General features: G+C 41.5%; 1 protein-coding gene across 3 annotated transcripts in view; it reads right to left on the bottom strand.

The window, feature by feature from the left end:
* Positions 1 to 469: 469 nt before the first annotated feature.
* The window catches only part of waca (WW domain containing adaptor with coiled-coil a), a 41,827-nt gene continuing 15,147 nt past the window's right edge, over positions 470 to 27,149 (bottom strand). For 2 of the 3 annotated variants that reach the window (XM_072451202.1, XM_072451204.1), the window contains exons 4-13: positions 25,198 to 25,289; positions 20,731 to 20,846; positions 20,536 to 20,648; positions 11,221 to 11,457; positions 6,749 to 6,871; positions 6,509 to 6,660; positions 5,477 to 5,601; positions 3,826 to 3,994; positions 2,223 to 2,350; positions 470 to 1,630 (exon numbers count right to left, since the gene is read on the bottom strand). In XM_072451202.1, coding sequence (XP_072307303.1) covers positions 1,561 to 1,630; positions 2,223 to 2,350; positions 3,826 to 3,994; positions 5,477 to 5,601; positions 6,509 to 6,660; positions 6,749 to 6,871; positions 11,221 to 11,457; positions 20,536 to 20,648; positions 20,731 to 20,846; positions 25,198 to 25,289 — 1,325 coding nt within the window. In that variant the 3' untranslated portion in view covers positions 470 to 1,560. The remainder of the gene's footprint in view (positions 1,631 to 2,222; positions 2,351 to 3,825; positions 3,995 to 5,476; positions 5,602 to 6,508; positions 6,661 to 6,748; positions 6,872 to 11,220; positions 11,458 to 20,535; positions 20,649 to 20,730; positions 20,847 to 25,197; positions 25,290 to 27,149) is intronic. The other variant, XM_072451203.1, reaches the window with a different exon arrangement.

Genomic DNA, 27,149 nt, shown 5'->3' with positions numbered 1-27,149 from the left:
AACGGAACTGAGGTTCCGTTATATATTTTTTGACTTAAGGCCCACTAAGTCAATAATGTAATTAGAACCTTAGTGCCACATGCATTATATAATTTACAAATACAAGATACCAGAAGTATCTTGCATAAAACAAAAACTCTTTCAGGGCCTCATCTTTCTGGGTTGCAATATAGTGACCGGACTTTCCAAACTCCCGTGTCAGTTTTAAGGCTCTCTCCATAAGCCTTATTTATCAGGTCTTGTCCCACTTTTACAGTTTGAGGTGTTCACCCAAACGTTCACATGTTCTTCCACCAGAAGAGGGCAGTATACATTCAGCATCGCATATCAACTTTACTCAGACATGGACAGTTTGTGATCACAACCTCAACATATAGATTTATTGTAAATGTAAACACATTTACTTTCTGACCTGGTATAACTCCAGGTGCAACATAAAAACCATCCCCAGAAAACACCAGTGAACACATTAGTTGAATATGTTTATTACAATACATACATTTCACATTTGACCTTGTGACCTCTCGTTGCCCTGCAGACTGTTGAGGCGCTTGTGCCACACCCGCCTCAGACTGAACTCAGACTTGTGTCTGTATGATGTCATCATACTGCCTCCTAAAGCTCTCATGACATGTGTGTTCCGTCTGTGTGACAGGTGCAGAGGCAGCGCGGCAGGGCAGGGCCGAGAAAGTCACCATGGTCCAAAAGCAGCACGCCCAAACATCTCACTCACCACCGTTTAAAATCACTCACTCCAGCACACCACCAGGCACTGTAGTTTATTCAGACTGGGAAATGCAGGGCCACCAGAAGCTAAGAGCAGACCACTGAACCAAAGAGAAGCAGTGAGGAGGACCAGCACGAGCAGCAGGTCGTAGGGTCACCAGCAGGACCAGTCTACTGAACTGTGCACTGAAGGGGGTTCATCTGCTGGAAGTCAAAGTCTGATTTTGGATGACCAACTTGTATTTACAGTGTTTGATCATCTTGCCAAGGTAAAAGCATTATGGTACTGATCAACAGTAGTTTGTACTGTGATTGGAAAGTGCTCGTACCACATCTTTGGTACTGGGTTGAAAAGCAAACAGTTTTGACAGCAGGACTAGCTTTAGTGTTGAGGTGCAGATAAACAGCAGGTCCTCCCTTTGCAGATAACACACTTCACTGGTTCAGTGCCCCACAGACTGACAGCATGAACTCTCAACTGCAGAAACGTGAACATGAAGAAAAGGCTAGCTAATGAACGTAGCCGCCTAAGCGTTGATTAGTTTGGATGTCAAAAGCTTTGATAGACATGGCTTTCCATGGCTTCAATCTACAAAACATATTTACAACATAGATAATAACATCTACAAGAAATCTACATGTTTCGGCCGTGAAAGTCTTGTAAATGTCCCCTGCCCTCAGCAGCTCCTCGTGCATTCTCCTGGATGCTCCCAGCCCAGCCGTCCGGAGCAGGCCGATTGCAGCTCCTGTGTACGGGCCGGGCTCCAGAAAACTGCCTCCAGTTCCACTCTGTGCAATATTCTTCTCCTTATACACGTCCACACCAAACAGTTCTCAAACCATGAACGAATTCTGATTCTTCAGCTTTTCAAGTTCTTTGATTTGTTGTCTCAAAAACAGTATCCTGTAAAAGAGACAGAGTTAAGAGTGAGTGACAGTGCTGTAGTGAGTGAGATGCAGTAGTGACGCTGCTGCTGCAGCTGTAGTAGTGACGCTGCTGCTGCAGCTGTAGTAGTGACGCTGCAGCTGTAGTAGTGACGCTGCTGCAGCTGTAGTAGTGACGCTGCTGCTGCAGCTGTAGTAGTGACGCTGCTGCTGCAGCTGTAGTAGTGACGCTGCTGCTGCAGCTGTAGTAGTGACGCTGCTGCTGCAGCTGTAGTAGTGACGCTGCTGCTGCAGCTGTAGTAGTGACGCTGCTGCTGCAGCTGTAGTAGTGACGCTGCTGCTGCAGCTGTAGTAGTGACGCTGCTGCTGCAGCTGTAGTAGTGACGCTGCTGCTGCAGCTGTAGTAGTGACGCTGCTGCTGCAGCTGTAGTAGTGACGCTGCTGCTGCAGCTGTAGTAGTGACGCTGCTGCTGCAGCTGTAGTAGTGACGCTGCTGCTGCAGCTGTAGTAGTGACGCTGCTGCAGCTGTAGTAGTGACGCTGCTGCTGCAGCTGTAGTAGTGACGGTGCTGCTGCTGTAGTAGTGACTGTAATGTAGAGGTGCAGTGTTACCTCTGCTCTCTGAGCGTGGCCTGGACTTCACACACTCGGACCAAGGAGCGCAGGTTCTTGAGCTCTGTGCAGTTGTCTGAGAGGCAGATGCTCCCCATGGTGTGAGCCTCTTCACGTAGTCTGGAGGCCTACACACAAACACACACACAAACACACACATGGTCTCAGCGCACACATATGGACAGAAGAAGATACAATGGCGTCCTAGTCTGAAAAGAAACATTTACAAATCACGCCAGACCCTGCAAACTTCAAAACATGAATCTAATTAAATGTTCTATGGGATGGCAAATCTGCTTTTTTAAAATACAAACTAGTGAAGAAAAGCCGGAGAGTTGTCATTTATTTCAGCCCGTTATAATTATGCCATTAATCATAGAATATTGACTAATTCATCATGGATCAATGCTGATTACACACATCAGTTTTGATCAGAACCCAAACTTTTAGTGCTTAAACACATTGCACACAACAGCGTTTAAGCGCTCGTAAAGCCACAGCCACACGTCAGCGCAAAGACGGCCACACCGGCAGCTCCAGCAGAACGTGTGCGCTGGAGCTTTACATCTACACGCGGCACTGGCCCTGTGTTTTGGGAAAACACTCAAACTTTAGACACGTTTAGACACTTGTAACAGGTCAACAGTGGAAAATAGCCACATGAAAAGGCCTGTATTTAGCATCTGCGCCGCTGAGCATGCCAAACTCAAGGCTTTCAAAAGAACATTTGAAAGCAGATTGACAATGTGAATGTGTTGTGCACAAATACAACAACACACACATGCTTTTATGCATATTGACTGAGATGCGCGCCTACGCTTGAGTCAGGTGTCAAACAATAGGTTGGATTATATTTTCTGAAATCTATGTGCGCGTTATGTGCTCTAATGTCCTTTGTGGCCCTTCTCATTCACATTTAATGCTGGGCATGCGTAGGGCGAAATACGAGTGCAGTGAGGCCTTGGCCTTAGTTTACGCAGGGAGGCTTTACCCGAGTGTAACATGGTTAAATCTACAGTTAAAATATATCAGTGTGACCACACACACACAAACACGTTTTATTTTTGTCAGAGCACACATTCGATCTGGAGCTCCACAGCGTCTTTGGTTTATTCCGAAGAGCAAAGCCGTACCAGTCCTCACTGCTCCGCGCTCATCAACATGAGCCACTGAGTGAGCAGATGGCAGATCAAACCAAAGGGCGGCAAAGATCAGGAGCCAAAAAAATGGGCCAAACATTTCACCAAACTACAACAGCACCCCGGACCGACACCAGCAGCTCCATCTGTCCCCATCAGAGCCAGTTGCACTGTTAGTGTGGGTCTTTAGCCCAGTAAGCGTGTTTGGTCATGTCATTTACCTGAATCGTGTGACTACATATTCAACAGGAAATGCAATGTCTAGACCTAAACCTTTATTCAATTTTATAATTGAGATTAAAAGAGATAATTGAGTAAATACTTCAGAATTGAAATGACATGATAAAAAGGGTGCTGTGTGACCAAGTCCAATAGGAATGCGCCTGTTTGGATTCATTGTTTAATCCCTGGGCTTATTGTAACTTGTGCAATCCTTAATAAATGACAAATAAAAACAAGTGTACCTGCTTCTCCACGTGCTCGGCGGGCCAGCCCTGCACATGCTTGATGAGGCTCTCGTTAAAGTGTGCAGACAGGGAGGGTGTGAGGGAGCAGGCAGCCCGCGAGCCTGAGGCAGAGGACGACGTGCTGTTGGACAGCTGGTTAGGACTGGGAGACGGACTCCTCTGACTGCTGATACATGAAAGACAAAACATTCTGTCAGTACACCATTATTTCACACATTAACCAGGGAAATAACCTAGTCTTAAGTTCACACATAAAACAAACAGAAAAGTAACCATGAACCAGGGTCTGCCCTTTGTGATTTTGACAGTTACACCCATAAAAACCCTCATTACACACACAGACTCTTATCTACTCTTCAATGATCAAATAGATCTTGACACTGGATGCTCTCCATTCATTATTTATCATTACTCAACATTCGCTTTCCGTTCATTCTTTTTAGTAAATGTTATTTTAAGCCACGTTAAATAATAGTTTTTCTTGTGCCGTGTCATGTTCAAGCGCCTGCTTCATCCTGAGTCAGAGCACAGCAGGAGGTTTTACTGGAAGTGTCAGAATACTTTCATTAGTAGAATATGCCTGGACGGCAGAGATAAGACCGCCGCTGATAACCAACAGCTAACCTCCAGAGCAAGTCTTGAGTAGGATTGACACTGATGGTGCCGCCGCTTTGAGCTTTGAAAAACTAACTCTAAAATCAAGTTGTTCCCAAAACATTCACTAAAATGTCAATGTATATTTGCCAAAGCAGATAAACTCCATAGGAGAAAGAAAGGGAAGAGCATCTTATCTTAAAGCACAGACATGGCTATAAGCTCTTACCATGGGTAAACTGGATGTTCTAGAGTCTGACTAAGTTTAAGGAAATCTTTTATTTTTCCATTGTAATTAAAAAGCCAACACACATTATAAAACACCACAAATGCTCTCATGGACTCTTCACACCAAAGCACAGGGATGCTATTAAAATTAAGGCCGTGGCTGCAGAGACGCGGCGCGGTCAAATGGCCCCGCAGTTTCAGGAACCGTGGCACTGCCATATAGCCTCATGGCTAACCCTAACCTTAACCCGGCGCGGTCAAATAGCGCAGCAGGTTCAGGAGCCGCGGCACAAAACAACATGGCAGTTTCGGCCGTGCGCCGCGGCTCTGTAGACACTCCCAAAAATTTAAGTTTAATTATTTGTGATTCTTAATATCATCCAGTGTCTCCACTTGTATTTTATTCACACAACATCACAGTACAGTATCAAAATCATGTTTTAAAAAGAGTTGTATTGACTTATAGCAGAATGCACAGTATCGGTCTAAAGACGTATCTGTAAAGCCCCAGTATTTATTTTGTATTTACTACAGTGTGCTGTGCTATCGTGCAGACTTCATGGCTTATATTCATCCCAACAGCATTCCAAGGCAGCAAAGAAGTATTCCATTGGCCACTAGATGGTGCCCTAACCCCATGATGGAGGGCTTTATGGGCAGAACCACTAAAGCAGAGGAACATGCAGCAGGGCCAGAGAGTAAAGTGTGATGTGCAGCCAAAGGACAGAGCTCAGAGACACACACAGAGACACAGAGAGACACAGAGAGACAGAGAGACAGAGAGAGACAGAGAGAGACAGAGAGAGACAGACACACAGACACGTACCCCTGGCGCTGCAGTGTCCGGGGCGAGGCGCTCGTAGCATCGTGACTGTGCTGCTTCTCACTGGACGCAGGCTGCTGTGAGGAAGGCTGAGCGTGAGACGACTGCTTCACTGAGGACGAGCTCACCTGCACAAGACAAACAAGTATACAGTTAGAAAGTAAGAATTACAGTTTAATCAAAAAACACAATTAAATAAGACATAAGGACAAATATACATTTCTTTCATCAAATTGCAGTTGCAAAGAATGGAGTAAAAAAACTTATTCAGCCCACCCCTTTACTACAAAGCAATAAAACTAAATTAATGATGGATTCTCATATGATACAATCTGCAATACTTTACCATTATTAGGCTTCAATCAATTTATTTGTCAATCTCATCCTTTTTAAACATCTGAACAGATTCATGTTTTGACAAAAGTTAATCTTTCATATTATTCCAGCACCACAAACAGAAACACAAAAGCACTTTAAAATAAGAGAGTGTCCGCAGAGCCGCGGTGCGCGGCCGAAACTGCCATGCTATTTTTGTGCCGACCGCACTCCTCGGCTCCTGAAACTGCTGCGCTATTTGACCGCGTTTTAGCGCCGTTTTAGACCGCGCCGGGTTAAGGTTAGGGTTAAGGTTAGGGTTAAGGTTAGGGTTAAGGTTAGCCATGAGGCTATTAAGGAAGTGCCGCGGTCCCTGAAACTGCACGGCCATTTGACCGCGGCGCGGCTCTCCAGCCACGGCTTTAAAATAAAGTGACTTAAATGTTTTCTTTCCCTTTGATAAACAAATGTTGAAAATAGTTTGGCACTTGTTCTTTCCTTTTTCTACATTGCGGTATTTGCGCGGTGTGAACATAAATTAAATTGTTGAGCTGTATACGAATTGTTGATTTTAGAAGGTATATCTTGGCATTGCTTTTTGTTATATTTACTCTTTCTTGTAAAGCTGACTAATGTCTGTTATTATGGTTTTGTAGTTATTACTCCAAACTTGGGCCGTATGTCAAATAAGAAGAGCCTCACTCAAACCCAGTGCTGTACCTTTGCGTGGGAGATGACGGGCTGAGTGTTGAGAAGAGGTTTCAGTTGGCCGGCGTTGGTCTGTGGCGTGCCGATCCGAGGAGACACATACGAACGCGGTGACGAGGCATCTGACGTTAATGACATGGGCGACTGGTTGGACTGCTGAGCGGCTGGAGCAGAGGAGAGCGTGGAAACACAAGGTAAGCGCACTCCACAGTCAAAGTCTAGTGCAGTTACACAAGGAGGAGGCTTACTTACCTTGACTGGAGAGCTGAGCTGCTTGGGAGAGGATAGTAGTGATGTTGAACGCTGAGGGTCCGGCGGTGAGGATCTTATGGAGCATCGACTGCAGTGACGCTTGTGTGACCGCAGCTGTGAGAACTGGACACAAACACAGAGTAAAGTTATCAAATTTGACCTCAAAGCAATGACCAGTAACGCCAATATTGATTCGCTCTGTGAAAATGTAAACTACATTTAACGTCAGGAACAACGCGGACACCTAAATCAAGGACCCCGAACTAGGGACCCCAAGAAGGCTCCTGCCAAGACGCTACGGATCTATTATATTATCACAAGAGACGCGCTTACGGCGCGGACTTTAAACTCTGGGCTAAAAGTATCAGTCAACTATGGTCAGAGCTTTCACAAGGCCGGGAATCATCACTGAACTCGCGTGACTCGAGATGGATCCGCCTAACGTAGTTAAACTCGGGACACTGAAGATGAAGAATTTGAAAGATTTGTGGACGAGGAATGAACTGAAAAAGTGTACTGTGTTGTATTTTACGTGTTGCAACTGAATGAGACTGGGAGTTGTTGTGAATATGCTAACATGTCTTTTAGCGATAGCAGAGTGCGTTGTGTGTGTGTATTTTACGTGTTTACAAGTGATCTTGACTGAGAATTGATTTGGATATGCTAACGTGTCTGTTAGCGGTAGCAGAGTGCGTTTTGATGTTGAACAATGTTGATGTGAATGAGTTGAACGCGTTTAATAAAGCTCAACTGACTGACTTATCAGTCTGTTTTGTTTAGCTTAATGCGCTTTATAGTCCAGTGCGCTTTATAGTCCAGTGCGCTTTATGTATGGGCCAGTACCCATGGTAGACCATTAGTTGATGGTGCGCCTTTTTGTGCGCACAATATGGTAACCCGGCATTTACCACAATGTTGTCTAATACGGTAATGGTAAGGCACACACAAAAATCTCACACTGTGAATATGCGATTGATGCCCAATCGTCACAATTCAAACAGTTGCTGAAAGTTGAGCTCTGTGGTTGAGCTATGATTGGGGTTTCCAAGGCTTCTACATCATGTATTACAGTAAAGTATGTGGGGAGGGGAGGGGTGAACGAGCGCAGCTCCAACAGCAGCAAAACCAGAGTCCAGCTTGAAAGTTATTTAACAAACCATTAGTGAACTTAAAGCACACATTTCGTAGCGTGGTATGTGTATAATTGGTTTAGTATTGCAGAATAACGAAAGCGCTGTTGTTCTATGTTGTTTTTAAATCATGTTTTTGATTTCAATTAATGTAATGGACACACCATTTTAGCTCCGTGTGGCGTTTGTGGTCGTTTATCCAACCAAAGCTGTAGTTTTTACCTAAATGGTGAAATGCTGGCCTGTGAGAGAGGATGGACAGGAGGAGACCCGGGGGAGTGTGCTTCAGCCAATCACATATCAAAAGTCTTTACAAACATGATCTTTTAATTGCCTAACTTGTGTTTATGGATTTATAGTCTTCTGTTGAAAGTTCTTCTCTAGAAGCAGCAGACGGTCATGTTATGAGGGCATAACCACGCTGCTGGACGTCCCTCAGAACAAGTACACCTGACACTGACATTTGACAAGCCTTCAAATGAACAGTTCAACTGTTCAGAACTGTTTCAAACAAATCTACTAGAATCGAAGAACTAAAAGTCTGAAGACCGACCCCTATTACATAAAACAATCGTTTGAGTTGATAATGGGTAAGGGTTTATTTTTGTAATCTCCCCCCCAAAAAAGAAGGTGATCAGATAGAGAAAAACACATACAGAACTGAATTATCAGTTTATTATACACTGGTTTATGCCACAAAAAGAAAATGGAACTTGTCCATATACAGGCATCCGTCAATAAACTGCAGATGCCCACGTTGTAACATGATATTTACACAGAAATAAACGCGTTAGTTTTGAACCGGGGTGATCCGCTCCCCGGTGGTCCGCTGCGCCGCGGGACTAATTAAACTAATGTCTCAGTGATTACGAGTTGGATTGTAATAAAACACACAGCGTTTTGAAGTTTAACATACAAAGAACATTTGCTCAAATTCAGAATAGTCCTCCAAACCAGTGGTAAACTGTTGTCTTGAGTACCCCCACGCTTTTTCTCACACTTTGAGTGCCCTTAACTGATGTAAATCTGTTTACTATATACTGTGGATTATTATCTCTACCTTTATTAATGATACTTATTCATGCCAGGTGTAAAAAGTACCAATTTGAATTTTGAAATTTTAAATAATCCAAGTAAATGAGAGTATTTGCGTACCCCTTGTTGGGAAACACCGAGGCTGGTATACCGAGGAATTGTATCAACACAAATAGTGTGCTGCAGCTCAAAAAAAGGTTGAAAAACACTGCACCAAACAACCATAATTCAGTAGTTTTTAAAACTGTACTCTGCCTGTCCCATAAGGGACATTTCCATAGGAGTGGACTCCCCTCGTTTGAGGGGTCCATGAGTGGGTGGTTGCAGGGGGTGCTGGCTCCCTTTTAGCCCACGGAGCGGTCTAACCGCTAGAAATATTTTAATGCTGAAAATGTCCCGACAACAACATGTGTACTCATCGGTCGAAGCGAGGAAACAGAGTGAGAATTAAGAATAAGTTGATGGTTTTAAGAGGTGGGTGTAGGTGAAAAACATGAGATTGATTGCTATTTTGTGACGCTGAGCGCCAACAAAGCCTCCGAACATTCAAACGAAGTGGAGTTGAACCAACAAATTCTGGTCGCAACGGGATTTGACAGGGGCTTGAAATATGCACACAAGACATTGAGAATGAGGATTGTACTACAGAGGCGAATGCCATGATGTTGATGATGCAAGCTGCACAAGTTAAGACCTATCATTCCATCCTTTAGATTTTAAAACAAAGTTGCATTTTTACATACGAACATGCAGTGCATTTTGTTTTATTGTGCCTTCTGAAGAGATCCTCTTCAAGCATATCTCCAGAATTTGTGTTCCGTGGATGAAAAGTTTGTAAGTTACTGTCAAAATGTACAGAAAATAAAACTATTTTTGGATATTATTAAATTATTTATCGGCTGGACTTATTCATTTTTTTGTTTTGTAGATTTTCGGTAGCATCTCTCCTGATAAATTATATTAACTTAATTTCATAGGCATATTATCATTAAATGGGTGGATTTTACATACGAATTTGGAATTTTTGATGCCTTCAATAATACATTTTTAAAAATACATACTTACCTACCCACTTGAAAAATGTTGGTAGGATTACAGCAAACATGCAATTAATTTGGAGCAGCCTCAAATATTTTAACCAGAGGTTTACACGTCAAGTTAGTTCAGTAAATAAGAGGATATTTTATTAATATGATTAATAACTTGTAATAAGCAAATGGTAATGGGCAACACTAATGAGTTTAATACTCATTATTACTCACACGAAAAATTACAAATTGACATTTTAAATCTAAAAACTTATGGGGACAGAAGAAAATGAATAATTTTCTTCAGATTAAAATTAATAATTGTGTGAATAATCATGAATACAATTATGACCAAAACCATGATTATAATAGTTTCTATAATCTCAGTGTCCTCTTTATTCCAGCTCTGCTTGTCCATCCGTGAGCACAGACAATGGCTGATGGTCGCAAGAGGACGGGGAAAGTAGCCTTCGAGTTTGAGGAGAGGTGAAAGGCTTGAGAGGAGCAGCGGCTGTAAACTGATGCACATGTATCTAAGCCATGTGCGCTCAGGTTTACCCAGGAGGTGCAGTGAGGGAGGGGGAGTACAGCACATGTGTATTTAAAAGCATTTTTATTTCTGCCAAGTAACTGTAGTAATCTACTGAAATATTAGTTTGACACGGTTTAACTAAATCTGTGTTGTCTGTGTACGCTCTGTGCTAACTTAAATGCATATTTGTGGCATTGCCAAGACCCCGCCACACTATGTCAACGATGGAAATGTTAAGTCCATCATAAACGCTCTGATTTTGACTTATTTAGGGACGGGACAGACAGAAGCAAACAATCGCCAGCAACACTTTGCAGCGTTAGACTTTTACAATCATAAACACAAGCACAGCGCTGACATCATTGAGGGCTGTCTCGGATCAGGGTGTTTTATTCAGTCGGAGCAGTAGGTTTGTAACTCTATGGACAAGTAGGTCCCTTCACTTGTCACTGCTCAGCTGTAGTTTTTCGCTCATGTGCTACTGCAAGGCAATCCTAGGAATCATGTTAAGACCAATGATATGATCATTCTGACTGTAAATGAAGTATAACATTGTCCTCGAGGGATATTAGCCCACACAGTCACCTACATTTGGTAAATATGGCTGATTATGAACTTAACCTGCCACAAAAAAGGAAATCCATAAATATTGCTAATTAACGCAGAAAAGATCACTGTATTTCTAAATAAAACCAGCCAAGGCCCAAACAACTGAAGAGGCAGAAGAGAAAGCCGCGCGTTATTTACCTTCATTGATTTTGGCCATGTCCACACTGGTGTTGTTGAGCTGCAGGGCTGTTTGAAGCGCTGGGAGGAGCTGTCGCAGAAGACTGGGGTCCTGCAGCAGTGGAGGGGTCGTGGACTGAAGCACAGGAGACACTGGGACAGTGGAAGCTGAGGAACCAGAGGGGGCGCTAGAGGGGTTCAAGCTCCCAGAGCTGGACGAGGAAGACTGAGCTGAAGACTTCTCCCCCTGGACCGACTCTGTCAGGAGACACAGGAAGCGTGTTAGCTGAACCAAGGGCTGATGTACAGGCCTCTTTGTGGAAAACATTGTTGTTGGTATTGTTCATCAGCAGTGCCAAGACAAAGAACACAAACCACTACCGATAAGTTAGCAGGGGCTAGTGGTTGAGATTGCATTTAATAATATATTATAACTGCATATGTTATATAACAGTAAAATGTGAAGGCTTTGAAATAAGTGGCCAAATGTACTCCAGCAAGGTCTAATCCCCAATTACACCAAAACAGTAACAGAGCGTGCCACAATATAACGAGTCACTATTAATGCAGGGCTCAGATTAAGGATTTTCACTTGTATAGCAGTGCTGCTACATAATCCGTTCATTTTTTCAAATTTGTATAGCAATTTGATAATTGCATAGCAAAACACGAAAGTGACTAACAATATTTTCCATTGATGTAACAAGATTATTTCAAATGTATTTGTAAACGTTTTATTTAAAAAAAAAAAAAAAACTTAATAAATTAACTTTTAAACACTTTTTAAAATTTTTTTTTCAAAATAAAACAGAAAACTTGCAAATAAAATTAGTTGTTGAACAAATTGATTAACACCAAGTCAGATGGCCTTATTTACAACTTTCTTCCATATCATCATCAATCAGATGACCATTTGCAGGAGTTTCTTACATATGACTTGTATTTACACTCACAAAAAATATGTATTAAGCTTCTGATGGAAAAATAAAAGGTTGCTGTGGTGTCAATCATGGTGTATTTATTGTGTTATTCAAATTGTACCGCTCTATTTGACGTTCCATTATAGCTAAAAAGTTCCCATTTTTGGTTTTGCTATTTGATGATGGTCCCCAAGTACTCGTCTCGGCTCCGTCTGTGTAATTCGCTGCGCCCAAAATACGCATTTGATTTTTAAAAACGAGGTTGTAGTCACTTGGCAGTGTAAATATATGAGTGTGAATGATCTGCAAAGACTTTTGCGTTTAGGAGCCATTGACCTCAGAAGTCCGACTTTACCGCACGTGGCTCCTCCTGTTTTCAGACTCGCGATCTGAGACAGCAGCGGGACTGCATCCTACATTGTGTCATGCCGTTATTGACGATCAATTGAAGAGTGATCAGTGCTTTTAGGCGCTTTGGTTATACAATTGAACATACATTTTTGTATCACAAAAGCTGCGATACAAAAACACTTTTCTGACGAATGCATCACATGAGAGAAATTGCGTGTAGCATTTTATGATGCGATACCGCTTATTCTGAACCCTGTAATGTGAGGGGAAATATTGTAATTTTACAATTAATCACGATTATCAGCAAGAAGATATGAAATTAAAATTTAATTTTGTTAATATTTCAACTTGCAAATATTCCTGAGAGAGAAAAATGTGGTAATTATAATAATTATCCTAAAGGTACTCTTTTAAGTATTATAATCACTTATTAGTGAGATGAGTTCCATATTAACGCTCCGGCTTGAGACTTTGAGAAAGTTGCCTTTCCTTGGGCTCAAGTCAACGACAAAAAAAAAATGTGAAGAACAACAACAGCCAGTCTCCTCCTCTCTCTCTCTCTCTCACTTCTTTGAGGTTGTGGGTTCTGTGGCGCCACTTTTGTGGCTTTTAATAGTAACCGATCGTACAATTTACACCAGCAATGTCATACATAAGTCCAACGGGCACAATAAAAATGTAATGCTTTACGACGTCAATCATCATTTACATGGACAACTTAAGATAGAAGACATGACGTGAAATAGCTTAAAGTTAGACTGTAAGCCACCTTAATTCATGTATCCACGGCTTGTTATTGCTCTTTGAAAAGCATCCTCCCTTTGATCAACGTTTTAAACAAGTTTAAAAACCTGCATCATCCGACCGACATATGTAAGAAAAATACTTTCTAAACAGTTTGGTTCCGACTGGCTCGTATAGATCCACAGACTAAAAGACGTAGGTAGCTTTGGCTACATTACATGACGCCATTAACCCAGCCCTGTCATATTGATTTATCACTTTGAATCGAGTTCTTCACAATATCAATCTGGACAGGCTCTCGGCAAAAGCAATCGAGAAAAAGCGTAATGTCATGGCGAGTATTTGTATCAGGAACAAGCCAAAAAATCTGGTCAGCGAAAAGCACAGACCTCTCCTAAAATAGATCAAAGCACTGTATGTCCGTCAGCGTCGCCACATTGGTTAAGGTTTGTCGTTTTTACTTCTGCCCAAACTACAACTACTACTTTCAATGTGTTTGCCGTCTAACCGATAAAGGAAAACTGAGTAAAATTTAAAAGGTAAAAGGTTTTTATTTTATTATTGTCAGATTAAGGTTTTATATATTGTAGACTTGCATTAATTTTGCTTGCCACATTTTAAGGTATGGTAATGTTGTATTATTTTGTCATAATTCTACAGGTTAATTTGAAGGCTTCAAGCTTTGTGCAACACAGGAAAAAGTGTGGGCACCTGCAGCACTGATGGCCTGTGTCATGATAAAAGAGCAGTCACTAAGTGACATGATCTCAACTCGGTGAATAAAAACGGTGAAAATACTAAATTAAAGTGAGCAGAGTAGTCAGACGATCTGCTCGCTCTGCATTGGATTATAACGTGTGTGTTTTCATGGTGTAGAAAAACATGAGCTGCACAGAGCAGTTTTCACAGCACTCTCACACTCAACCGCAGACCAGACAAACTCATCTCACTGCACAAAACGATCTTTGAAAATTCCGCCCAAGTTAGCATCCATGTCAAGCGTGTTCAGCGCTGATGAGGGCTGCTTTGAGTTTTCACTCAGCGCTACAGTGAAAATTATTAGGAATTATTAGATTTAATTTGAGAATGCTGCTGTCAAAATCTCGCCTTGTGGGGCGTCCATACATGTACTCCTCCTTCACTCTCTGTACGACCAAGTTAATTCAAAAAATTTAAATAACATTGAGACTTGTGTGGAGGAAAACAACAATGTTGAAATTTCCTCAACCATTTTCTGGGATGCAGCCAAGGCAGTTTTGAGGGGCAGGGTAATTGCAGTAGCCTCGGCTAATAAGAAACAAAGACCGAAAAACAAAACAATTGCAATTACAGAACAAACTGTTGGAAGCCAAACATGCTGATAAAAGGAATCCTCAAATGCTACAGGAAATTGAAAAGATAAGGGGTGATCAAGAAATTAGGAGTGCGCCAAGATAGATATGGCTATATATTGCGATATTTACTCCCGAGATCGATTCTCGATGCGTTCCCGTCAAGTATTGATCTTTTAACGTTGTAAAAAGCCGCTATAAATGGCTCTATTCACCGTTCCTTGGTTGAGACACTTCTTTGGAGTTAGCTAGGGGGCGCGCAATGCAAGATTGACGGTGGGCGGAAGAAGTCTACACGGACGCGGAAATGGCGGAGGAAAACAAAAGTGAGAGGGACACGTTAAAAGACGCACCAGCTCCATTTAAGTCCAAAGTATGGACTCACTTTGGCTTCCATTTCAGCACAGATGGGACAAAGCTCGAAAAGGACTATGCAATATGCAATAACTGCGTTTCAAAGGTTCGGTACACGGGAAACACGACCAACATGCGCAGCCACCGCTTGCGGCATCAGCTGTTTGAGAAAGGCTCAAAGCCGATACAGCCCGGCTTATACTCGCCTTTCCAGGCAAAGCTGCCACCTTCTCCTGCAAGGGCAGAATCAATCACAAATGAGATTGCCATTTACATGTGAAGAACGCAAATGAAGAGTCGCTGTTTAATTGAGGGTAGTTTAATGAAGTTCAAACCTAGATGGCGAACTCCGATGCACTAAACTCTTTCTTCTCTCTCTCCTTCTTGCACCGGTGGTTTAGGCTCCGCCCCTTAAAGGGCCAGCATGACAGTCTCTCATGGAGCCTTTTTAACAAGGGAGTGTCTGCAGTGCCGCGGCGCGGCCGAAACTGCCATGTTATTTTTGTGCCGGCCGCGCGCCGCGGCTCCTGTAACTGCGCCGACCAATTGACCGCGTTTTAGACCGCGCCGGGTTAAGGTTAGGGATAGCCATGAGGCTATAAGGGAAATGCCGCGGTCCCTGAAACTGCGCCGCAATTTGACCGCGTTTTAGTGCAGTTTTAGACAGCGCCGGGTTAAGGTTATGGTTAGCCATGAGGCTATAACGGGCTATAAGGGAAATGCCGCGTTCCCTGAAACTGCGCGGCAATTTGACCGCGCCACGGCTCTCCAGCCACGGCGTTTTAACAAATAGGATACAAGTTGTTTATTTATCATTGTGTTTCAACAATTTGTTTTAGATGCATTTACAAAAAAAAGTATTGATTTAAACATGATATATCGCAAGTTATTATAGACAATATATCGATAATCGCAGTATCGCCATATTATCGTATCGTGAACAGTGTATTGTGTATTGTATCGTATCGTGAGGTATCCAGTGATTCCCAGCCCTACAAGAAATTATTTAAAATGCTATTCACCAAACAAAGACATTATGCAATTCTTTAAGTTGTTAGCTTGGAAGCTTAGAAAACAAAAGTCAGGGAGAACAATTTTTATAATACAAGACAGAATAATGCAGGGCTGCAACGATTATTCGAGTTAATCGGATAATTTGATTACAAAAAAGCTTTGATTATCATTTCATTGATTCGATGCTTCGTTTAATTTACATATTTTATTAAAAACATGTGAATCTGTGGCGCGCGGAGCGCACGGAACGACTTGTGGCGCTTTTGTTCCCCACGGACCTTCTTCCTGAAGCAGCTGAAGCACAACAGAGAGAGCGGCGTGTTTTAAACTCACAAGTGCGACCCATGGATGTATTATAGGTGCGACCAGGAAGAGTTTTGTTGCGTAAAAGAGCACGGTGCCATTTACGGATTGTACAAAAAAATTTACCGATTCATCGATTAATCAAAGACAAAATTGATAGATTAATCGATTACTAAAATAATCGATAGCTGCAGCCCTAGAATAATGTACCAGTATTTTTAACCAAACAAGATAAAATACAATCATCACTTGAATCGTTCTACCATTAAAAAAAACAAAAAAAAACAAACTTATATCAGAAAACAAAGAAAAAGAAACAATTATTTTTGGGACACACTCCATTTACCTGCCACGATTGAAGAGCAAAACCAAAAAAATGAACTCATCAAATGCTTTAAAGAGCAATTAAACGATTCACCTCAGAGTGGTATAAAGCTTTAAAGGACACACATGCTCCTTTGCTTTTTTCAACTTTTAACTGGGTGTTTTTAAAAAGCTCAGATCTGTCAGAGTTGGAAGAACGCCATCATATCCAATACCTACAGACGGAAAGGATTGAATTTACTCTGTCTCATATAGACCAATCTCACCTGAAAAGCATAGCATGTCTAAAATGTGGGAATACTACAAACTTGGCTTTAGAGGAGAGGTTCTTAGAAAAATGAAAACACTGTAAAACATGCACTGTTGAAGGGGCTACATTATCCCACTTCTAACTCGGATCTAATGCCAAAGAAACAAACTGTTTTGTGTGATGAAGAACAAGGCGGACTCACTGTCAATGCAAGAAAAGTCAGAATGGCCAGAATAATCACAGGGACAAAAGTTTGGACTCAAGAATGATGCTCTTTTCTTTCTATTGTGTTTGGGCTGAAAAAAATGCAGACTGCAATGCTTTGAAAACAGCTATGTCAAATTAAACATTGTGAAAGTACAAATTATGTCATTACAGCACATCTGGACATACCCAGTCCTCCTAGTGATGTGAAGCGTTAAGCACACAGAAACAGGGCCAGTGATGAACACAGATGAATCCCACCAAATGGACAGGCTTCTCTCATATTAGGGATGTAACGATATTGGAAATATTGCGATAGCAAAATTGCCACGACATGATCGCAGTCTCTCAATATAAAATAGGATGAATTTGCATAAAAAATACTGCCAAGATTGCAGAATGTGCACCGTTTGCAATGAACAACAAATGGATTAGAGCTGAAAGCAGAGCAAAGTTTTGGTTTGTTTTCGCCAAAACAAATCGCAAAAGGAGAAAAGGAGGACAAACAGTAGCCCTGCTGAAGAACAGCACGGCACTCATGGATCTAATCATGGACCCACTCGGGAAATACGCACTCCAAGAGGACTTGTTTGACAACATTACACTCCGTAAAGTTTCAGGAATTCATCAGAAATAAAGTCCTGTTCTGGACTGTAAAATCCAGACTGGACAGCGCCACTGCCTGGCAACAGCACAAGGTAACAGAGCTGCAGAATACAGAGGGATCCATGTGTTTTTGAATGTTGAAAAAAAAAACTTAATTTATCAAACTAAAACATTGCAAGAAGTAATTTTTTATATATCCACTAGGCTATTCAGTGTAGGTTCTTGACATAACTTTAGAAAATGTATCACTAAACAATGAATAAGAATGGCAGGATAATATGACCAGTATGCGTCTTATAGAAGTAAAACCTAAAATATAGCCGCAAGCGGCAATGATCGGCCCTCGCCACGCCGCCGCCACGCCGCAAGAGGAGGGGGCGCTAACGCGCCCCAATTGTCCTTTTAGTACGCCTACTGCTGAATCTGTGACGCTGTCACATCTTCTCTTTGTTTTACCATCAAAAAGCTATTTTATTTTGAATTCTTGGCAAAATGTGCGGCTTTGCCGCACAGACACCGTGACTCTTTGAATAAAAATGTGGATAACTTTTGATGGTCCACACCTGAAGATGAGTCTCACCAAATTTCAGGTTAATAGGACTAACGCCCTGGGAGGAGTTTGTGAAATTATAAAGTGTAAACATGTTCAGGCAATTTCCCCATTGGAATAACATGGGAGGTTTCGGTCATCGCAACGGCAACGTCATAACAATTATGACATGGGTCTCATTGACTTTTTTGATGGGGATGCCAAAATTGAGTTGTGTGTCAAATTTCATATAATTTCGCAAAACTAAACATTTAACTTCCATATAAAATCTGTAGGGGGCGCTGTGGCGCCAAATTAATTTATTTCACTTCAAGTAGGTTTAGGGCAAAGAGTTTAACAACTGATTCTAATTTGACGCAATTCGGACTTTATCTGCGCAAACGGCAGAAATGTTAAATTTGGGATATTTCTGAAATTCTAGCTAAAGTTTGCGGCTTCGCCGCACAGAGACCGTGACAGGTATCAATGTAATTTGAATAACTTTTGATGTCCCACTCCTCAGTAGCATTTTCACCAAATTTCAGCTTTTTAGAGCCAACGCCCTGGGAGGAGTTCATAAAAGTACGACGTTTGGAAAAACTCCCGAGTCATGCTTAGCCATTTTTGAAGCAATATGGCCGACATTTGGTTGTGCGAACGGCGTTGCCGTAATAATATTTTTTTACTTCTCTTGTCACCATCTACCTCTGCGCAAAATTTCATGATTCTACGATCAGATTTTTTTTGGGTCATTTCCTATCTCTCAATGCATTTTTGGTACATTTGGGGGCGCTGACGCGCCCATTTTTTTTTATTTTAGAAAAGGGAAATAGCCAGAATGTAGAGAGGCACGATTTTTAGAAGTGTGCAAATTTTTGTGACTTTTCGTCAATGTTCACTGGGTAAAAAATAGGGGGGTTGGTCCCGAGAAGAAAGAAAGAAGAAAGAATAATATTCCGATGCGAAAACAATGTTTCCCATTTTTCAAATATCATAAACTATACATTTTCGGTACCTCATGGTGTGGGTCCCTGGTCACTGACGGGTACCTTCGTTAATTTTGAGTGGGCTCCGCCCACTTTGTGTTTTTGGCCCTCTATACAGTAATAATGTTACATTTTTGCCTTACATATGTGTGTTATATGCATGGAACATGCAAGAGATGGGGAACGTATTCGTGAGCTACTTAGCGCAAATGAGTGCTTTATATGGGGATGATACATCCCAATGTAAAGTGCTCGTTTAGTGCGCACTTTTGCACGGGCTTCGCCCGTTTACAACGGTAATGTTCCATTTTCCTACTACTAATTAGTATGCACGGGGCGTGCGCGAGTGAAGGAGTGCGTTAGTGAGTGTTTGGAAGTGGGCGAGCGCTTCGCGCTCGATTTCGTGCGCACTATGTGCGCACTTTCGCAGCCGTGCTTCGCACGGCCTTACGAGATTAATAAGCCTCTCGCCAGCTTGTGGCGCTCGGGCCTAATAACGTGCGCCATTTGATAATATCGTAAGCCTTCCCACAATATTGCGATAAATATTGTATCGTGAGATTTGAATACATCCATGCCTCATGTTATATAACTTGTTAAGCTAATACTATGGACAGTGCACTGTAAAATAATTGATGGTAATCATGAGAGCAATATGGCTCCAACTACCAAATTAAGTGTATGAAGTGTTTCGACTGACCCTGGTACCCCAGACTGGTTCACCAAGGAGTGCTTTAGCATAAAGCTGAAGAGTTTTACAGAGACCGGACGAGTTAAGGCTGGTTTAGGCCTAATTTCTATCAGTTTCATGTCTCTGGCTTTACCCACGTGGGGAACAGAGCCTAGGCCTCCATCTACTGGCAGCAGAGGCAATTGCATATTTGAGAGGAAGATATTGGTTTGCTTCTGCCTTGCTAATGAAGCTATGTAGTGTATGTAATGATCGTGATTTGACAGCAGAAATGCATGGAACAAGTCTGACGATAATTTATTTAATTTAATTTATTAATTTATCTCGGAAGCCACATCACGCATCAAGAAAATGTCACACATTGGGAAAAATAAGAACGAGGGGAGAAGACTTTCTAACCAAGATTCATCCAACTAGCGTGAATGAAGCAAATGATCTGCTCCAAAATGAACTGGTGGAAAAATATATATATATTTTTTTCTTTCTAAACACTTCAGTACATCCAAATAGTTTGATATGTCTAAATAATGCATAAAACATTAACTGAAATGTAAGTTACTGACCGTAAAAAAGGTCACTAACTTAAAGGTTAATCTGCCTTATAAGCCGCATTACCATAAGGAATGACTATTAATGCCAAATAGGCGACTTGCCATTGATGCAGAAAAACAATCCCACAGGTATGATTGCCAAGCCTTGAGAGTGGTGCATGTGAGGAGACACACTTACTGGCTCCGAAGCTGGGGGCTGCCGTCGCCTGCATGGCCTCTCTCCTGTAGTCTCTGTCTTTCGGGAAATTATTGACAACTGCAGTCTTTGTGGGTTCCTTTTGTCTTTGCTCTCTGTCAAACACAGTCAGACGGATTCTCATTGCAATGCTTTCCGTAGACTTCCATTAGAGTGTTAAAGTAAGATTTAGTTTACCTCTCAAGCCACTCCTTGGGCTTCTCCCACTGAGACACCTCTGTCCTGCAGTTGTAGTAGTACTTCTTCCCAGAGGAGCTGATGTGTTCGGACCAATCGTCGCCTGCTTCGTGAGGCTGGAAACAGAAGAGGGTTAGCGCCATTACGGGCACACGCACACACACGCAGGTGAGGCTCTGATGCAACCGCATGTAACTTCATTTCACATGAAACACGGCTATAGTTGGAAGCCAGACACACGGTTATCGAGGCCGTTTCTGACACTACTTTGACTTCCACTGCCAAAAATAACCCTCAGACCATTAAGACATGCAACCTGGCTGGGACTTCAGTCAAGCTGCAGGAATGAATACATCACATGAGGAGTTTCACTGAAAAACTAGGGATCTGTTTTTCTGATGTAAAGAGAAGAGCTTGGGCTGATAAGTTACTGATAATTGTTTTTATATATTGTTCGGTTATCTTAATTAATCTATTAAGAGTGTTTTTTAAACTGTCTCTTTATCTGTCCTTTTCCTCTGTATCTACCTGCGTTGCAACAATGACATTTCCCCATGTGTGGACAATAAAGGAATATCTTATCTTATCTTAACAAATAAATTAATCGAGTAAATAGAGTAATTTCCTGTGAATCTGATGCACAGATCAGAACAAACTTGAACTACTTGTGGCGCTTGTTTAGCACACACTTATCTTAATAGAGTATTTTTCACCAATTTGAGAACTCGAGCGACTGTTAGTTCCTTTTTACAAAGTGTGCATGCGCCCACACTCAACCCTATGGGGAAAGACGCAACAGCCCCGCTGCTACGCGTGTGTTTGTTTATCAGTGCAATGGATCACATTGCATTTGTCTCCACACATTTCCGTCTCTTCTGAGCTCGAACACAGTCTTTCTCTGTAGTCAATTTTGTACTATACACTGAAGGAATTCGCTAAACACACACCGGCATATCAACCACACAATGCGCAGCCAGGGAAACGCGCTGCTATGCTGGGAACGAGCTAGACTGAGGCTGCAGGTGTGCAGTAGCACGCAAGGAATGATTGACATTTGGGAGAACTACTCTGCTGTCCACGCCACGAGAAAATGAGACTCAATTCCTTTAAGTTATGCAACATAAAGCGCAAAAAAAACAACTGTTTATTATACAGTCTGGTAACAAGTTAATTACGGTAGACATTTATAAAGATTCTAACAGAAAAAAATGTGCATGGTTGTCTTCCCTTCTTTTCTAGCTGTGACCATGGGGCTCTTTAGAAATGAGCAGGGAAATTATCTCAAAGACACTGAAATGTGAATATACATTAGTCATGGACATTTAAACTGGTGTCAGCCTATAGAAGTGAAATAATGCAGTTTTGGATATGTCAAATTAAGAATAAAATGTATCATTTCAAGCATAAGCCCCTTATTTGTGATTTGTTTATTACTATGAACTATCATGTTTGTTTAAACAAAATTAAATTCATGTATAGATTCCTCAATTCATTGCGGGGCTGCGGCGTGGCAAGGGATGATCATCACACTGCATTTTCCGCACTATAAGGCACACTTAAAAGCTTTTAATTTTCTCAAAAAATAACAATGGCAATTTATAATCCAGTGCGCCTTATATATGGATTAATTCTGGTTGACTGACCTCGAAGCAATTTTGTGGGGTACACGTTTTGTTTCGCTTAATGCGCCATATAGACCGGTGTGCCTTTTATATGAAAAATTATCGGAAATAGACCATTCATTGTCAGTGCACCTTATAATCCAGTAGGGCTGCAGCTATTGATTATTTTAAATCGAGTACTCTATCGATTTTTTTCTTTGATCAATAGAGTAATCGGTAAATTTTTTTGGACATTCCGTAAACCATTTAAAAGCATATCAAATCATTTTTTAAATAAACGTTATAGTAAAAATAACAAATTGAGTTTCTGCTTAAAAAAAAAACATTTTATTCTTAATTTCACATGAGTTTGTCCCCAAAACAGCATAATTTCACTTCACCAGTCCAAAGTGTTCTGTTTGTATATAAATAATATATATAAGGCTGCCCCAAATAAATTGTATGTTTGCTGTAACCCGACCCAACATTTTTCACGTGGGTCGGTAGGTAGGTAAATTCTTATTTTTTTTTTACTTTGAAGACAAAAAAAAAGATCCAAATAGTCGCCATTTTCTGACTCACATTTTCTGACTCGGGTCAGGCTTTAACAGTTAACGACGGAAAACGTCTCGATCAACCCGATAGGGAGGCTAAATCTCCCGATTTTAAGATATTTCAAATCTACCTTTTGTACGCCGCTATCCTTTATTTTGGTAGCGAAGGCGAGCGGGGGAACATGCGGGGGACATGGGCGCCGCCATGTTTGTTTGTGATTACGCTGTTGGGCGTGTTTCCCTCCCAGAATGCAAAGTGCAGATCAAATTAAATATGAAGCGACACCATGATGCAGAACTACGTGAGCGGTGGCAACACAACAAAAAAAGGAAAATATAGGTTCACTCCGGCATGGTCTGTTCAATACAGAAGCATATGGAGGACCAAAAATGTGAACGGATATGCATCGTGCAATGCGTTATCTCCTGGGAAGAAAGATGTGTTGACCAGCTTGATAAAAGTATTCAACACGGCGCTTTTTAAAAGAACATTCAGTGAAATATATGAAAAATAAAAGAATTTGGCGTCATTTTGACAAAGTGCTGATATATTTTTTTTCTCAGCCTAAAGCAGGCCGCGAAATAGACGGGGGCCCGGGGCCCGTAAGCAGTCAAATCTCCGGCGGGCCCGCGGTTTGAATTAGGAGGGGGCCCGCCATGCCCCAGTATCTAAATTCCTTGAAAAAAATAAATAAATCAAGATTTAACTAGTAATTTGGCCATTTTTGGGGCATTTTCATCGCTTAAGTTTCGTTTTGACAGACATGCCCACTTCGCAGTCTTCTCGCTTCTCATTGGCCGAGCGGTGTCCGTGATCTAATTCCGATGAAAGCGGGCATCTGATTGGCCGCTGCGTTCGGTCGCGTTTGGTTGGTCTCGGAAATGCCCGGTCTAATTTTGCCCAAAAGTGATATCTAGGTTGGTGGGCGTCAATCTCTACTCAGTTCGCAATTCAGTCTTTTTAAAGTTGTTTGCAACAAAAGCTGTAATTTTGCACATTAGGGAGAATGTCAATGTGGAAGTATCCAAGGGCCCTGCCCGCTTTGGAGTTGTTAGCATCGGGGCAATGTATACATGTTGGTGGTTTATTTTGTAGGCTGTGATTTTATATTCCACAAGATCTCCTTGTGTCAAATGCTGTATAGAGTATTTATTTTGTATCCAAGACACATTATTAAATTGAATTAAACAGTATTGAAAGATCATGATCTCTGGTTTATAGGAATTCAGTATTTATGCTCTTCCTTCATATCAAATAAAAGATAAAAGTACTTTAAATTGTTTTACATGCTAATAACCAGGTTTAAAACAACACATTTATCTTGTTCTTATGACGCCGCGATGCCGCGCGCGCTTGTGGGCCCCTGAAATTGCTGGGGGGCCCCTAACTTTTTTAGGTATGGGGCCCCCCTGGCCCCTAACTTTGAAAATCTATTTCTCAGCCTGTAAAGGACTAATTAACTTGTCACCAGACTGTAAACAGTTACAGTAGCTATGAATTAATTTGCGTTTCTGTCACATAACTTAAAATAAGACATTTGTTTGTAAAACATTTTGGGTGGGACGCTGGTGTTTTGAGCGGTGGCTCTGCATTTTGCCATTTTGTGGCGTTGGCTCCGTGTCATCTTGGCCCTTCTGTTTCACATCAGATTATTATAATGGCCGCGGTCCTCCTGCTGATTCCATGAATGTATTTGCTGTTTCAAGGCGCCACAGAGGATAGTGTGGCATGTTTTAAATGCACGAGTGTGATTGGGAAGCAGAGTTGGGAGCACGGGGGACCGCGAGTGTGGATTGGGGCGACCGCGAGTGTAGATCGGGGCGACCGCGAGTGTGGATCGGGGGTCCGCGAGTGTGGATCGGGGGTCCGCGGTGGTGGGGCGAGGACACAGGGGCTGGGGTGGGCGGCGCGCGGAACAGTTTTAACAGGCAAAATGAAATGTTGCCGTTTTGGGGACATACCTATGTAAAATTAAGAATAAAGTGGGTTATTTTAAGCAAAAACTCCTTATTTATTAGTTTATTACTAAGATGCTTTTAAATAGTCAAAACCCTTTCACTACCGGAGCACAATATCAATGCTTTTGACCAATACCAATGTTATTCAATCATGAAAATATTTAATTTTCCAACTAGGAGGACCAAAGGTGGATTCAGAATCTCTTCTGCAAGAGACCTGGCCAAGGCAGCAGCCAACACAATCAGAAAAATCACAAAATAGTACATCTGTACTCCTGATACCGATAATTGGACAATATATCGGTGCATCCTTATTAAAAACAAAGATAATTTGAGTGGTGCTGAACACTTACTGTGTCTGAGGTCTTGCCGGGGTTTGTATGTGAGTTGGAGCTATGAAGCGAGCTGTGGTTGTGAGAATTTTCTTGTGGTGAATTACTGGTCCCTGGAACACACAAAGACTTGATTACGGTAGCCATTTAATGTAATGTAATATAATATAATATAATAGTAAGGCACATTGAAGACTACTCATAAGTAATGTTTAGGAGCTACTCCAAAAAATACTAGAACCAGCCCAGGATGAGTACTAAACTGACATTGTGCTCTTTGTCTTGGCTTTTTATTATTTCTCACTGTCTGGAAAAACAGTTCTCTGCTGTTGCTTTATTCTTCCAGTAGTGCTGAGGAAACAGTCAAGTTACACCTTCAGCTCTGTAACATTTATTTAGCACATTTTTTATGAAAAGCAATTCAAAGTGCTTTACAATTAAACAAAACTGTGAATTAAAACCCCCACAACAAATGCATTCAAATCACAATATAAAATCATTAGGTCTGCAATGATTAATCCGGTAATTTGATTACAAAAAATACATATTTCTCGAAAAACTGCGCTAATCTGTGTCGTGCGGAGCTGCCGCAACTAAATCACAACAGAGAGAGCGGTGTGTTTTAAACTTACGAGTGGAACTGTGAAAGAGAAGAGGCCCGCTATTATGAAACAGAAAGTCTATGATGAAGGGGCGAAGACACAAAGGCTAAAGTGGAGGCACATGGAGAAAATGCTGAAAAATGACTGCAGAGTTACAGCTCAAAACACCAGGGATCACTCAATTTAAAGTTTAACAAGCAAGTGTCTTATTTTAAGTTGTGACATGAACGTAAATTAAATAAATATAGAAACTTTCCTTATTTGTTTATTACTATAAACTATAATGTTTATTCATTATGTTTTTAAATGGTTTACAGTATGTACAAAAAACAAAACAGAAATAGATAATCAGTAGCTGCAGCCCTAATATTCACAAAACAAAGCACATTGCTCACTATGAGCCTAGGCCAAGAAAGGGTCAACCTGCAGGTTCAGGGGACAAACCAGAGTAATAGGAGACACAGGGGGAACCTGCACGGTACTAGTGCTGTTAAAGGACAAATATTATGCATTATTTGTATCGTTATTGGCCAATTCAGGTTTCAGTACAGAATTTCTTTTTTTTTTTTTTTTTTTTTACTTTAAGACAGTTATCTGGGTGTTTCAGGCCTTTCTAACTGGAATTCATCAAACTAGTACGAATGAAACTGAATGCAACTCCAGTGATGATTTGGTGAGGAAACAATGTTAGAAAATGGTTTAAAGCTCAGAAAACTCAGTTTGAATAATAGGTGTCCTTTAAAATAAAAACAAAATAGGGATACGTGAAAATGGAAGTTTTAAATTTACCTAATTGAGAATAACTGGGTTGATTTTGTTTGTTTATATTCCTAAATGTGGCCAGACAATGCTGAGCCCAGATACTCTATATAAAGCTATACATATGATGGCATGATGCCATCCCTGAATGTACGTAGCGAGACTGCTGTAGCCTATAGAATAACAGCTGTTTTATAAATTGTATAATCAAATATCTCTATGGCCATCTTTTATTAGTCCCTCGACAGGGAAATTCTGCTCTGCTTTAGACCCATCTTTCAGCAGCAGTGAGCAGCTGCAATACAGTGCTCGGGGACACGTCTCCAGATCCTGATACAGGTCTGGCCTTAGTTGGACCTATGGTGCATGTTTTGCGTTGAACTGGACAAAACCCACCCAGACACAGGGAGAAACATGCAAACTCCACACTGATGTTGTGAAGCGCAGATAGCCACATCGCACAGCCCTCGGGCATGCATATTTCTCACTAACCTACATTTTGGGTTGATATCCATTTATTTTCATATACATTTCTGAGATATATTAACTCCACAAGTAAAGCAGTTATGTGTGTTTGATACAGACCATGTGTTGCCCTTCTATAGGAAATCA

This window comes from Eucyclogobius newberryi, unplaced genomic scaffold (assembly GCF_026437365.1).
Source record: "Eucyclogobius newberryi isolate DKJ021-1_F unplaced genomic scaffold, fEucNew1.0.hap1 SCAF_18, whole genome shotgun sequence".
NCBI classification, from domain to species: Eukaryota; Metazoa; Chordata; class Actinopteri; order Gobiiformes; family Gobiidae; genus Eucyclogobius; species Eucyclogobius newberryi.
Note: the sequence above shows the minus strand (reverse complement) of the source record. Positions and strands in the feature narration are given on the sequence as shown.